At 40.7% G+C, this 13,984-nt stretch overlaps 1 protein-coding gene across 1 annotated transcript in view; it reads right to left on the reverse strand.

The window, feature by feature from the left end:
* Positions 1-3,724: 3,724 nt before the first annotated feature.
* Positions 3,725-13,984, reverse strand: part of LOC140478433 (rho guanine nucleotide exchange factor 4-like) — a 92,020-nt gene continuing 81,760 nt past the window's right edge. Inside the window, exons 10-11 of the mRNA XM_072571698.1 lie at positions 9,155-9,401; positions 3,725-3,822 (exon numbers count right to left, since the gene is read on the reverse strand). Of these exons, the coding sequence (XP_072427799.1) occupies positions 3,725-3,822; positions 9,155-9,401 (345 nt within the window). The remainder of the gene's footprint in view (positions 3,823-9,154; positions 9,402-13,984) is intronic.

A 13,984-nucleotide genomic window follows, 5' to 3' on the forward strand; every position in this document is an offset into this window, starting at 1 on the left:
ACCTTAGAAACTACAGAGAATTAAAGAGATCTTGGTGAGTAAGTCCATAGAATCTGAGAGACAGCAGGACAGGTAGATAAGGCATATGTAATATTTGACTTTATTAGCCAAGACATTGAATACAAGAGCAAGGAAGTTATTATGGAGTTATATATAGTGTTAGTTTGTCCACAGCTAGAGTATTGAGTGTGGTTGTGGCTGCCATATTTTAGGAAAGATGTGATTGTACTAGAGAGGGAGCAAATATACTCACCAAGCTATTGGTTTGTCTGGAGTGTTTCAGCGATGAAGAAATATCAGATAGACTGGCTTTATTTTTCTTGGAGCACAGAAGACTGAGGAGCAATATAATTGACATGTACAAAGTTCTGAGGGACATAGATATGATTTAAAGGGAAAAATGTTTTTTCGTTAGTAGAGGGATTAATAGACATAGGGCAATAGTTTGAGATATGAGGTAGGAGTGTAGAGGGAATTTGAGGAAAATATTTTTTCACCCAGAGCTGGGGCATATCTGGAAATTGCAGACTGAAAGATGATAGACAACATTTAAGAAATATTTAGATGAGCGCTACAAATCCCATAGCATACAAGACTGTGAGCCAAATGTTGGGAAATGGGATTAGACTACGAAGATATTGATGACCAGTGCAAACACAATGGGATGAAGGGCTTCTTTTTGCACTTCAAAACTCAATGGGCTGAACTTCACATTTTTTGGCTAAGTCTGAGTTGTGTCAGATTTTTTGGAAGATATCTCATTGTGAGTCCAAGCATATTCACTTTCCAAATCCTACCAAGCGCCTATGTTGTCTCTCTGACAAATTTCTGCCCCATCTCACCACATTCTGCTCCTGGCGCAACCTGCCCTTTTTTGCATATCATAGAATTCACCAGCATTGCTTGCATATATGTGCACCTGGACAAGTATTGCCCTGCGGTGATTTCTGACATTTGCCCTCGAGATGGCAGACAGGGAGAAGTTGGCAACCTACTGCCCGGGCAGGGATTTGGAGGTGCATCCTTAACAGGAGAGACCATGACAGCAGATCTATTCCGAGGTAGCCAACTGGGTTAAAGCAGTCTAAGCCATCTGAAGGAATGCTCAGCAGTGTAAGAAGAAAGTAAATGTCCTCCACTTTGCCAGTTACATTCCACCTTACATCTTCTCTCTAATACCTCACACACACTCCACCCCTGCCACTGTAAGAAGGGAGAAAGTGAGCACTGCAGATGCTGGAGATCAGAGTCAAAGAGTGGAGAGCTGGAAAAGCACAGCCGGTCAGGCAGCATCCGAGGAGCAGGAGAATCAACATTTCGGGCATAAGGCCTTCATTAGGAATCTAGCCATTGACCAGCTCCACACTTTTCGACTCTGCCACTGTATACATTTCCCACTGACACTCATGCTGTCTTCACACAGAGGGTAGTGCATGTATGAAATGAGCTGCCAGAGGAAGAGGTGGAGGCTGGTACAATTACAGCATTTAAAAGGCATCTAGATGGGTACATGAATTGGAAGGGTTCAGAGGGATATGGACCAAATGCTGGCAAATGGGACTAGATTAATTTAGAATATCTGGTCAGCATGGATGATTTGTTTCCATGCTGTATGGTCCTATGACTGTATGAATCTCCACTCTCAATACTGTCTGCAACATCTTCCCAACTTACTGTCACCCATTTCAACCCTGAAACCATTAACCTGCATACCGTCGGTGCTTCTCACTCACTCGCTCAGGGTAGCACACTAGCTACATCAGTAGCTGTGCCACCTACTTTCATCTCCTGTAATAACCATCTTCCTGTCATCCAGTGAGAAACACCGCCCACAACTGGTCACAAAGGGTTAAGACTGGCAGTGCACTGCCTGTAATTCAGCTGCTCACCATTAATAAGGAAAGGATTTTGGTTCTTGCCCACTGAACAGAGACTGGGCTGATTTTGGAGGATATCGTTGACTTTTGTGCCGGAGACACCCCCAAGTGAAAGCTAAAGCTATTCCCTTTGATTTGACGGTGTCCTGCTGTAAAACATGATGAGCCTTCTGGCTTTGTGTCTGTGCAATTGGTAGTGTCCAAGTAACAGTAACATCAGACTGCTGTCTCGGGTTTAAGGGACAGTGTACAAAAAGACAAGGAAAAACAGTGCAAGACAGGGACATCATGAGCATCCAGGCCAGGAAGGTTTGAATAAGAGTGATATGACAGTGAGTGCATAATCTGGAGACGCAACCTGGTCGACTACATGAGCTTCTGATGTTGAGATAGCCTCACTGAATTTCTAATTCTGCCACATCCTGTTTGAAAATACCACAGTCCGATATCTGTTCATTTTGAGCTATGTCACACTTTATTGATACAAGATATATCTTTTTGTGAGGTTTTGCAGTTTCTAAAATTTCTAAGTCCACGTCCCTATCCCACACTTTTCAGTGCACATTTACATGGTAGTCTTGTGGTTATGATATTGGACTTGAAACCCAAAGAAGTTTCATTCGTTTAACATATGACAGCAGTTGTGAAATTCTACTGGTCATCAAAAAGATTGACAGACCAAGTCAATTTAAAGATTGAGATTGACAGAATTTATTAGGTCAAGGTGTTGATCATGATCTAAGTGAGTGGTGAATTCTGCCCGAGAAAGACTCTGGTGTTTTCCTGTTCTGATATAGTTGAGACACTAACACTGCTGGGGATCATGATCTCTTACATTAACTTTCAAAGTAACAAATTTGGTATGCCACAGCTGGCTGCAATGAATGTATTCAATTTTTAGTTTTCTCATCATGTTGGACATTTAAAGTTTGACCTGAACAAAAACTGGGCATTGGAGGTAACTACACTGTCTGTGCTGTATCAAGTTGCCCTCTCTGTCCCCAACTCTTCAACTCCCCATAGTTTCACCCTAGTCTTGTTTTCACTTATAAACTGCCACGTCCACATAGATAATTGACATTTCCTATTTGAAATTGTCAATTTTTTAAACGAATAATGATGCCAAAGTGCTCGGATATATATTTTCAAACTCTTCACTCTGTTCCCAAGGTTTCAACCAATTACGTCTTCACCTTGCAAATTACAATGAGTTTAACTATTTAATAATAATAGTATAAAATTGATACATTAAAACAAAAATAACTGGAAATATTGTTTTAAAATCGTTACCAAATTAAAAGCTAAGTATTTCATCGCATTAAATTTGCAGACAATCTTTCTCTTGATTTCTTAGATATAATCCATGGGAGACTGATTTATATAGTATAAATGTCACATCCATTCCATTTATTTGTTCTAAACCACATTAACTCTGTTTATGATGACTACTTGGCTAAAACTAGTCTTAATGTTTTTGAACTATGTGACCATAGTACCCAGAAAAGACCAAACTTGAGCATAATTTTAAATAATTGTTCTGTCTTGTCTATCGTTACAATTGAACTTAGTAAACACTTAATACTTTAAAAAGTCAGTAAGAGCATAACTTGAGTTTTTGGTAAACACAAAAACTTCAACTGCTCTCAAAAATAGCCAAATCATTTTCTCTGTGCGTTAATGCAGAACAAAATTATAAATCTATTCTTCAAAATCGATTGCAATTTCATTATACATGATATAAGAGAAAATCTTTCCCATCTAATTTATAATGAAGTTTTACATTGCACACAGAAATTTAGTGGCTGCTTCATATCTTCTGTTTTATTTCCAGAATGGATGTCTATGACTTATTTATTTAATATCAGCAAATCACCTCTTTTCTTCTTCATTGGCTTTTTTGCAAGCATTTTCGCCTTCTGTTTTTGGGCTTCCGTGATGACAAAGCCTTTAAAAAGTAGCATAGTGTAATATATTAATGCAACTCAAAACTTTTGGAATAAGTTTTCAAATGTCTTTATTTTTAATAAGTACAAAGTAATCCAATTCAATCTGTTCTATATGCATCTGAGTATTTAATATTTAAACTAAGGTAAGTAATGGAAAGAAAGAATGTATCATTAATAACAATGTAATATCGAGCTAATTGTGTAGCTGGGAAATTTTCTGTAATTGTTGGGGTGGATTACTTACCACAGGAAGAGACTTTGTTACATTTTCTCCTTGTGAGTGACAATTTCAAGAAACAAGTGCGGGTATTCTTTATTTACCAAAGTGAATTCTGTTCCCTTAAATAATATTGTGGTTTTCAGCATCTCTTTCTCCAGTGTCTTTCTTCTGTCATTGTAATACACCTTTCTTTCACAGTCAGTATGGAAGGGGCATTTCAGTGCAGTTTAGATTACAAAATGACGATTGACTTGTGAAAGATTTTTGTGATTGGCTCATCATGTAATTTGTTTTGTGGATTCTGTCTTTATTTACATGTTAATCACTAACTTCATCAACCTTGGTAGATTGCTGTGTTTCTCCTTACAGATAATGTCGGGTGGATGTTATCTTGATCATGGCTACTGGCATTGAGGTAGGGGTTTTCTTCCAAATAAAAGAAAGTGGCTGGTACATTGAAGGAGTTGTTAAAGGTGCTTTGTGTTCTGTGTTTGTCAGAGTGAGAAGAACAAGACATAATAGAAGCTTGAGAGAAGTCTCTATCTTCACCTTTCCCATTCAGTTGATGCTCTTAGAGGTAAGGATGTTCCAAGATGACATCCTGAAAGAGACTGAAAAACACTGTGGCCTCGTGATGTTCTCCAATTTGTTGGTGTCTTGAACTATTATGAGCACACGATGAGTCTAAAGTCCAAATTATAATTAGAATTAGCTTTATTGTCACATGTACTCAAATGTATACAGTGTAAAGTTAACAAGTCGTCATTTACAGCTGGCATCTAGCCTCTAGTCCATGTCGGGTCTTGAATCCAGACCACACTGGGGTTACCTCGAGGCTCTCATGGTCACTCTGGAACCAGCTCAAGGCTGTATATCCACAGAGACCATCCAGGCTGAAAGACCACCACACCAGGCCACCGAGGGACTGCCATGCCAGGCCACCAAGAGACGGTCATGCTGAGCCGGGACACTGCCACACCTGGCTGTCAAATGGGGCTGGGAGACCACCACACTGAGCCGAGAGATCACCATGCCAGGTTTGTGCTGAGGCCAAGAGTTCAGGACGTCACTGAGAAGAAAGAAGGGAAAAAAACACAAATGATGAAAAAAAGAGAAAAGGAAAAATAATGGACAGAGTGGACAAGCTCCAGCTGAGGGCTCCTATTCTGTCACCATCTTGGAATCACTTTGTTGTGTTATTCATTCAGTGGTGAGCTTAAAACATGGATTGCCCTTTAAGAATGGTTTCGATCTCTGATCTATGTCTTTTCGGTTCCATGAAGTATACCATTTTCAATATCGTGCAATGTAAAAACCTCTCCACCAATCATGTAACTTGCAGAATTTTTAAAAAATTATATCTCTGCCACATGTTTTTTTACTGATCCTCATTTAATATTTCCATGAATCGCTAATACGATGTACACATTGATGAAGAAAACTGACTTCTCATTCCCTGTGAGACTTTTAACATTCAAGCATTGTAGCTTAGTTGCAAGTTCACTGTATTCATCAAAAACTGGACTGTTCATCGTGGGTTTGTAATCTATAACCTTGCCATCAGGTGTAATGAAAATAGCTTCCGAGTTGAAGTCTCTATAGTTCCAGCATGTTTAAAAGCAGAAATTTTATCATACTCTGCTGTAACGTCAGTGTTTTTGTGATGCAGTAAACGCATGCTCTATCAATCCGTACCATATGTTGATGTCTTCAAATTCTTTTCCATTTAAGGGATTCAAAAACTTTTGCCCATCAAATCTTTTGCTATATCAATTGTTGCAGCTTATACAAGGTTTTTGACTTCCATCAGCCAGGTAACAAATTTCTTCTCAATGAAGGTATTTTGATGCATTTTCAGACAAGACCACTGATTGCAAATAAGACCACGTTCCTCAAATTCCAAGACCAAGCCTGCATATTTATCATTTTTGCTTTTCAATTCTTCAAGTGGTGCTTTTTAGAGCTGTTCTGAGTTCAGGAACTGGAGGCACATCAGGAACTGTGTTGACCAGCCTGTCAAACTCATCTTGTCACGAATTCATGCAATCATTGTTTCCACTAACATGGATGTTGTTGAAGTAGAAATGAGGTAATGAAGAAGGAGATACAGTTACAGATACACCACTAACCTGTAATCCATAATATGGGTCAGTACTTGGGTCATGTATTCTAAACATAGGTTGGGTAAGAGTAATTGCGTGTGAAGATATCAGTGCACAAATCCTTCAAGTATTGGAAGCTTCAGTGTTGAGGAGTACGTCTCTTTGGAGTATGGAAATATTCAGTAAACAATGAAAGAGTGGTAAAGTCTCTGGAATATTTGTACACCTAACTGTAGTTCCCAATTCCTTACTCCCAATTCCTCCGCCTTCGCTGCATCTGCTCTCAGGAGGACCAATTCCACCATAGAATATCCCAGATGGCCTCCTTCTTCAAGGATCACAATTTCCCCTCCCAAGTGGTCAATGATGCTCTCCAGTGCATCTCCTCCACTTCCTGCACCTCCGCCCTTGAACCTCATCCCTCCAATCACAACAACGCACAGAACCCCCTGTCCTCACCTTTCACCCACCAACTTCTGGATACAACACATCATCCTCTGCCATTTCTGCCACTTACAAACAGACCCCACCACCAGGGATATATTCCACTCCCCAATCCTATCTACAATCCACAGAGACTATTCCCTCCGTGACTCCCTTGTTAGGTCCATGCTCCCCACCAATCCACCCTCCACTCCCACCAACTTTCCTTGCCACCACACCCACACCTCCATCCAAGACCCCAAAGGATCCATCCACATGCAACAGAGATTTACCTATACCTCCACACAAGTTATTTACTGTGTCCGTCGCTCTCGATGTGGTTTCTTCTAAATTGGAGAAACAGGAAGCCAACTTGTGGAACATTTCGGAGAACTTCCCTGGGACACACACACACCCTGTTGCTGAACACTTCAATGCCCCCTCCCACCCCGCAAAGGACATCTAAGTCCTGGGCCTCCTCCATCACCAAACTCTAGCCACCCAACGCCTGGAGGAAGAATACCTCATCTTCTGCCTTGGGACACTCCAAACACACAGGATGAATGTTGATTTCAACAGTGTCCTCATTTCCCCTCCCCCACCTTATCCCAGATCCAACCCTCTAACTAGGCATCACCTTCTTGAACTGTCCTGCCTGTCCATCTTCCTTCCCACCTATCCATTCTACCCTCCACTCCGACCAATCATCAACACCACCACTCCCTACCTTCATCCACCTATTGCATTCCCCAGCTACCTTGCCCCCCCCAGCCCCACCCCCCTCCCATTTATCTCTCAGCCCCCTTGCCCCCTCTCCCTCTCCCCTCCCACCCCACCCATTCCTGATGAAGATCTCATGCTTGAAACATTGACTTTCCTACTCTTCGGATGCTGCCTGACCAGCTGTGTCTTTCCAGCACCATGCTTTTCAACTCTTTTCCCATACTTGCAGTGATTAACAAACATGTGCCATTCTTTCTTAAGCAATTGCATAGCAAATGACGCTGTTGCACAAATCCACCATGGCACATTACTAAATTCCCATCTTTTTACATATCTTCAGAGTATGTAGTCACTACCTGTCACATACAATCAAGTATAACTACATTGTTTCTCTTTAGGAAGTGTTTTCAAAGATCAATCTTCCTTGCATTTGATACTTGCAGTCGTACATCAGTTTTGCCTCCGACAGAAAGAGCTTTGGAACCAATGCTGTTCCAATTTTTGCCCATAAACTCCACTCTGCCACTACTATCGCTCTACACTATATTTAGAAAGGCAGTTGAAATGTCTAATGTCACATTCAACCTTGGGAAAGACAGACATAAATTCTAGCTTCAAACACAACCATTTCTCTTTACCTGCTATACCATATAACATGTATATTTAGAGTTAACTTCTTGGCAGATCAATTGTTTTTGCTTTGAATGAATGCTTTCATCATGCAGCGCATAGGAATTTAAGAGGGAAATGATCGGTGCAGTGTAATGGAGTACAGTCGGTTCTGATATAAAGCATGTTTCTTCAGTGCAAATTGACTTTCACACAATTGAATCATTTAGACTGTTATTTGTAGAACGTGAACTTTCCTTACCTGTATGGGCTATAATACAACTCTGGCCCCATTTGTTTAAATGGCGTGGCTATTGCATGATTTTCTTATAAAGCAAGATCACACAACAATGGAACTATCACGTCATATCAGGACCAACTGTAACTTCCACCCTTCTCTCTATTGTTTACTAATATATTTTTAGAGCCACTAGTGTAACTAATCGGCCAGAAGACTCAGGAATTTTGCATAAGCAAAGCAATCAAAGTTACTGTAATAAAACATAGCATCTTTATGCAGAGCTACTTCTTGGGTTCAGACAGGCTTGAAAAGTTCATTCATGAGATGTGGGTTGTCAGGAGTTAGGCCAGCATTCATTGCCTATCCCCAGTTACCCTGGAGATGGCAGTGGTGAGCTGTCTTTATCAGCCCCATTGTACTTTGCTCAAAAACTGCATGAATTTATGTAAAACTCTGTTATCTCACTTTTTAGGTTAGAAACAATCTAAACATCATTGCATAGACAGAGAACACAGGGGGCCAACACCTTCAACATATTGTCTAGCTAACACTATTGTTAACAGCTAACCCGCGAATGCAACTTTTTCAAAATGAAAGAAGTGAAAATATCACTGTATTCTAACAGATGAAAGGCTTAACAGATAATCAATTTTTCAATGTATAATTTCAGTTACATCACACTTGTAAATTTTTGCTATAAATTCTGTGTTAGGATTGAGCCCTCCACTATCACCTGATGAAGGAGCGTCGCTCCGAAAGTTAGTGTGCTTCCAATTAAACCTGTTGAACTATGACCTGGTGTTGTGTGATTTTTAACTCTATCAGCCTCAGAGAGGATAGATCCATCAAATAGGATTCTTGTCAGTTCATGGCCAAAGTTAACCTTTTTGAGAAATCAAGAGTGACTTAGAGCTTGGTCTCATGTTAACCAATTATAGATTTGCTGCACAGAATCCCGTTTGCCATAGGCCAAACTACAAGTATTCTTAACTCAAGCATAAGACATATTTTACCTGATTCTTCATCATTTCTAACCAGTTTTCTTTCATCCTCAAAGGCATGAAGCCACAGCAGTTTCTCTGAAGATTTCTTTGCACAGAATAGATGCACCTCATCATCTACAAGCTTACTTTGAATTTTGAAAGCATTTTTAACCTTGACATTGAATTCCCAATCTTTTCCATCGTTTATGTCTACCACCAGAATATTGTCAACATCTATTCTGTTCTTGTAGTACAAGATGTCACGACGTAGAATATCCTATGAAATATGGTACACAATGCAATTGATTATTTAAAATCTGTTGATCTATTAAACTTGACAAGCATTAGCAACCAACAGCTAAAACCATTTCACAGAATCATAAGGCTAGATTATACACTGAGTATAGGCACCCTGAAACCCTTTGTAGATTTGGGGAGTTCTCATTTTGGCCAATTTTCTCCATTTTAATTTTCCGGATGCTAGCTCTTTAATTAGAACAAGCCACATTCGAGAGAGGAAGTTCCAACATATGGAGATGCCAGTCAATTGGAAGCCAGGCACCCCATCAAGATCACTGGACATATCTGGTATTGTAGGGAGTATCGGATGAAGAGGAATCATGAGTTCTCCCATACCTGGGCAAGTCTGGAATCTCTATGGAGCTTAGTTCGTAGATCCTGGAGAGAAGCAATGGGGTCTTGTTTGACAGAGCAAGAAGGGATAGGGTGGAAACTGTTATGATCTAACTGAGTTTACATGTGTTGACAATGGAGCCCCCTGTTTCATAAGTCATCACACAAACAACAGCACTTTAACAAGGAGGAATAAAGACAAAGGCAGTGACCACATAGGCAGCAACACAAACAGAGCAGGAAACCTACACTGCTGTCTGACCCAGCAGTAACATGCAGAGCTGCTGCCTTTGCTGTCTGGTTTCGAGTATCTCTGGACATCAGAGTTCCTTCTAAGAAAAATAATCCAAAAGTGAAATTCACAGCTGACCTTGGAAAAGGCTGTGTGTGGGAGCTCTCAGCTGGGGAGGAGTTAGGTGTGCTTTCAAACTGTAACCTTACAGTTATTCTTTTGTAAATCTACAATAGGGTTCGAGGTTTTTTTATTATATGTTATTGAAATCTGTCTCTTGATTAAACTTTAAAAATATAAAATGTAGGTACTAAGTTAGCCTGGAGTATTGTTTTTAGAGCAGTAAGACTATGCTATTTTCTTGATCTGTACATTCTTAAGGTGCAAAGATGGTGTTTAGTAGAATGGTGTGCTCTTCCTGTCAGATGTGGGAGGTTAGGGAGAGTTTCGTATTACGGATGATTATATCTGCAGGAAATGTGTTTGTTTGTGAATCCTATCAGATCTCATTGTTCGGTTAGAGTGACAGTTAGAGGCAATGAGGAATTTACAGGAGCTAGGGGCTGTGATGGATGGCAATTATAGGGAGGGAGATAAACCCCAGATAGTCAGATAGATGAGTTACTACCAGGAAAGGTAGGAGAGGGAAGCAGGTAGTACAGGAGTCTCTTGTGGTTATCCCCATCTGAAACAAATAGCTGTTCTTGAAAATGTACAGGATGATGGACTCTCAGGGGAATGTAGCACTGACAGTCAGGTTTCTTGTACCGAGATTAGTTCTAATGTAACAATGGGTAAGTCAGGTTCCAAACAATTAATTATGATAGGAACTCCAGTCAGAGGAACAGCCAGACGTTTCTGCAGCTGGCAGTGAAAAATCAGAATGGTGTGTTGCCTCCCTGGGTCTAGGATCAAGGATTTCTTGGAGATGGTGCAGAATATTCTCTAAGGGAAGAGGGACCAGCAGGAGGTGATTGTACACATTGGAACTAACAGCATAGGAAGGGAAAAGATTCTGAAGAGAGAATATAGGAAGTTAAGAAGGAATTTAAAAAGTAGGCTCTCAAGGGTAATAATATCTGGATTTCTCCCAGTGCTATGAGCTAGTGAGGGTAGGAATAGAGGATAGAGCAGATCAATGCATGGCTGAGGAGCTGGTGCAGGTGAAAAGGGTTCATGTTTTTGGATCATGGGAATGTCTTCTTGGATAGAGGTGACCTGTACAAGAAGGACGGATTGCAGCTGAATTGGAAGGGGACTAATATACTGGAGGGGAGATTTGCTAGAATTGCTCAGGAGGATTTAAACTATTTAGGGAGGGGGTTGAGTCCCAGGGAAATAGTGAGGAAAGAGCTCAGTCTGTGACTGGTACAGCTGGGAAAAAGAGTAAGTCAAACAGACAGGGCAGGCAGGAACAACGTCGAGAATGAGGTCGGACTGATAAATTAAATGACATTTACTACAATGCAAGAGGCCTGACAGGGAAGGCAGGTGAACTCAGGGCATGGTTAGGAACATGAGACTAGGATATCAAAGCAATTACAGAGACATGCCTCAGGGATGGACAGGACTGGCAGCTTAATGTTCCAGAATACAAATGCTGTGGGAAGAATAAAAAGGGGATCAAGAGAGGAGGGAGGGTGATTGTTTTGAAAGGCAATAACATTGTGGCTGTATTTAAGGCGGATATTCTCTGGAATATAACCAGGAAAGTTATTTGGGTGGAACTGAGAAATAAGGAAGGGATGATCACCTTATTGGGATTGTACTATCGATCCTCCCCCCAATAGTCATTGGGAAATTGATAAGAAATTTGTAAGGAGATCTCATTATCTGTAAGAATAATAGGGTGATTATGGTTCAGGATTTTAACTTTCCAAACATAGACTGGGACTGCCATAGTTTTAATCACTTGGAGAGGAATTTGTTAGATGTGTACAAACAAAAAGACCTCTGATTCAGTACGTGGATGTACCTACTAGAGAAGGTGCAAAACCTGACTTACTATTGGGAAACAAGTCAGGGTAGGTGACTGAGGTGTTAGTGGGGGAGCACTTTGGGGCCAGTGACCATAATTCTATTTGTTTCAAAATGGTGATGGAAAAGGATAGACTGGATCTGAAAGTTGAAGTTCTAAATTGGAGGAAGGTCATCTTTAACGGTATTAGGCAAGAATTTTCAAAGGTTGTTTCAGGTAAACAGACAGCTGGAAAATGGGAAAATTAGATAACGTGAGTCCAGAGACAGTATGTTCCTATTAGGGTGAAGGGCAAGACTGATAGGTGCAGGGAATGCTAGATGACAAGAGAAATTGAGGTTTTGGTCAAGAACAAAAAGGAAGTGCATGTTAGCTATAGACAACACATATCAAGTGAATCCCTGGAAGAGTATAAAGGCAGTAGGACTATACTTAAGAGGGAGGTCAGGATAGCAAAATGGAGACATGCTATAGCATTGGCAAATATGGTTAGGGAAAATCCAAAGGGATACTACAAACATTAAGGACAAAAGGGTAATTAAGGAGAGAATAGGGCACTTCAAAGATCAGCAAGGCTACCTATGCGTGCAATGGCAGGAGATGGGGGAGATACTAAAGGAGTATTTTCCATCAATGTTTACTGTGGAGAAGAATATGGAAGAAAGAGAATGAGGGGAAATAAATAGCAACCTCTCGAAAATATCCATATTACAGAGGAGGTGGTGCTGGATTCTTAAATTACATAAAGATGGATAAATCCCTGGGACTCGATCAAGTGTACCCTAGAACTCTGTGGAAAGCTAGGGAAGTGATTGCTGAACCCCTTATCATTGATAGCCACAAGTGAGGTGCCAGAAGATTGGAGGTTGGCAAACCTGGTGCCACTATTTTAAAAAGTTGGTAAGGAAAAGCCAGAGAATTATAGGCTGGTGAGCCTGACATCTGTGGTGGGCAAGTTGTTGTAGGGAATCCTGAGGGACAGGATTTACATGTATTTGGAAAGGCAAGGATGATTAGGGATAGTCAACATGGCTTGTTTTAGGAAGTCATGTCTCATGAACTTGATTGAGTTTTTTGGAAGAAGTAACAAAGAAGATTGATGAGGGAAGAGAGATGCACGTGATCTGGATGGACTTCAGAAAGGCACTCAACAAAGTTCCTCATGGTAGACTGGTTAGCAAGGTTAGATCACATGGAATACAGAGAGAACTCGCTATTTGGATACAGAACTGGCTCGAAGGTAGAAGGTAGACAGTGGTGGTGGAGGGTTGCCTTTCAGACTGGAGGCCAGTATTGCACCACTAGTATCAATGCTGGAGCCATTGCTTTTCATCATTTATATAAATGATTTGGATGTGAACATAGGAGGTATAGCTAATAAGTTTGCAGGTGACACCAAAAGTGGAGGTGCAGTGGACAGTGAAGAATATTACCTCAGAATACAACAGGATCTTGGTCAGATGGACCAATGGGCTGAGGAGCAGCAGATGGAGTTTAGTTTATATAAATGTAAGGTGCTGCATGTTGGAAAATATGTTTTCTATATTCTAGCTCAGGATTGCTCCAGTTGCACTGCTTTCACCAATCTGTAGCAAACTACAGCTCTGAGGGCTATCATCTGGTGGTTTTTCTTTAACTCAAAGATTCTTAATGCTACTCTGACTGAATAATGAAACAATTTCACTGCTCTGCCAGCAATATTTTTCTGTGTCACCAAAAATGGGCATCACTTGACTTTCCAAGTTGCAAAGCGTTTCTGGTATTTCAGTTATCTATCAATCTAGCTTCCATTCCAACTTAATGTCTAATAAAGCAGATATGTAGTCCCTTCCAATGCACAGAAGCCATGGGGAGGACATCCATTTCTTCAATTTCATTGACCTGCACTGGACAGGATTAACCACCCGATCTACAAGTTGGGTGTAGACACCTATCAGCACCTGTTAAATAAGTGATCTGGTTGAATGACCTGGTTCTCAGTTAGGCATTAATTGCGCAAGTAGGGGCCAGAATTGGG

The sequence above is a fragment of the Chiloscyllium punctatum genome, chromosome 6 (genome assembly GCF_047496795.1).
Source record: "Chiloscyllium punctatum isolate Juve2018m chromosome 6, sChiPun1.3, whole genome shotgun sequence".
Classification (NCBI taxonomy): Eukaryota; Metazoa; Chordata; class Chondrichthyes; order Orectolobiformes; family Hemiscylliidae; genus Chiloscyllium; species Chiloscyllium punctatum.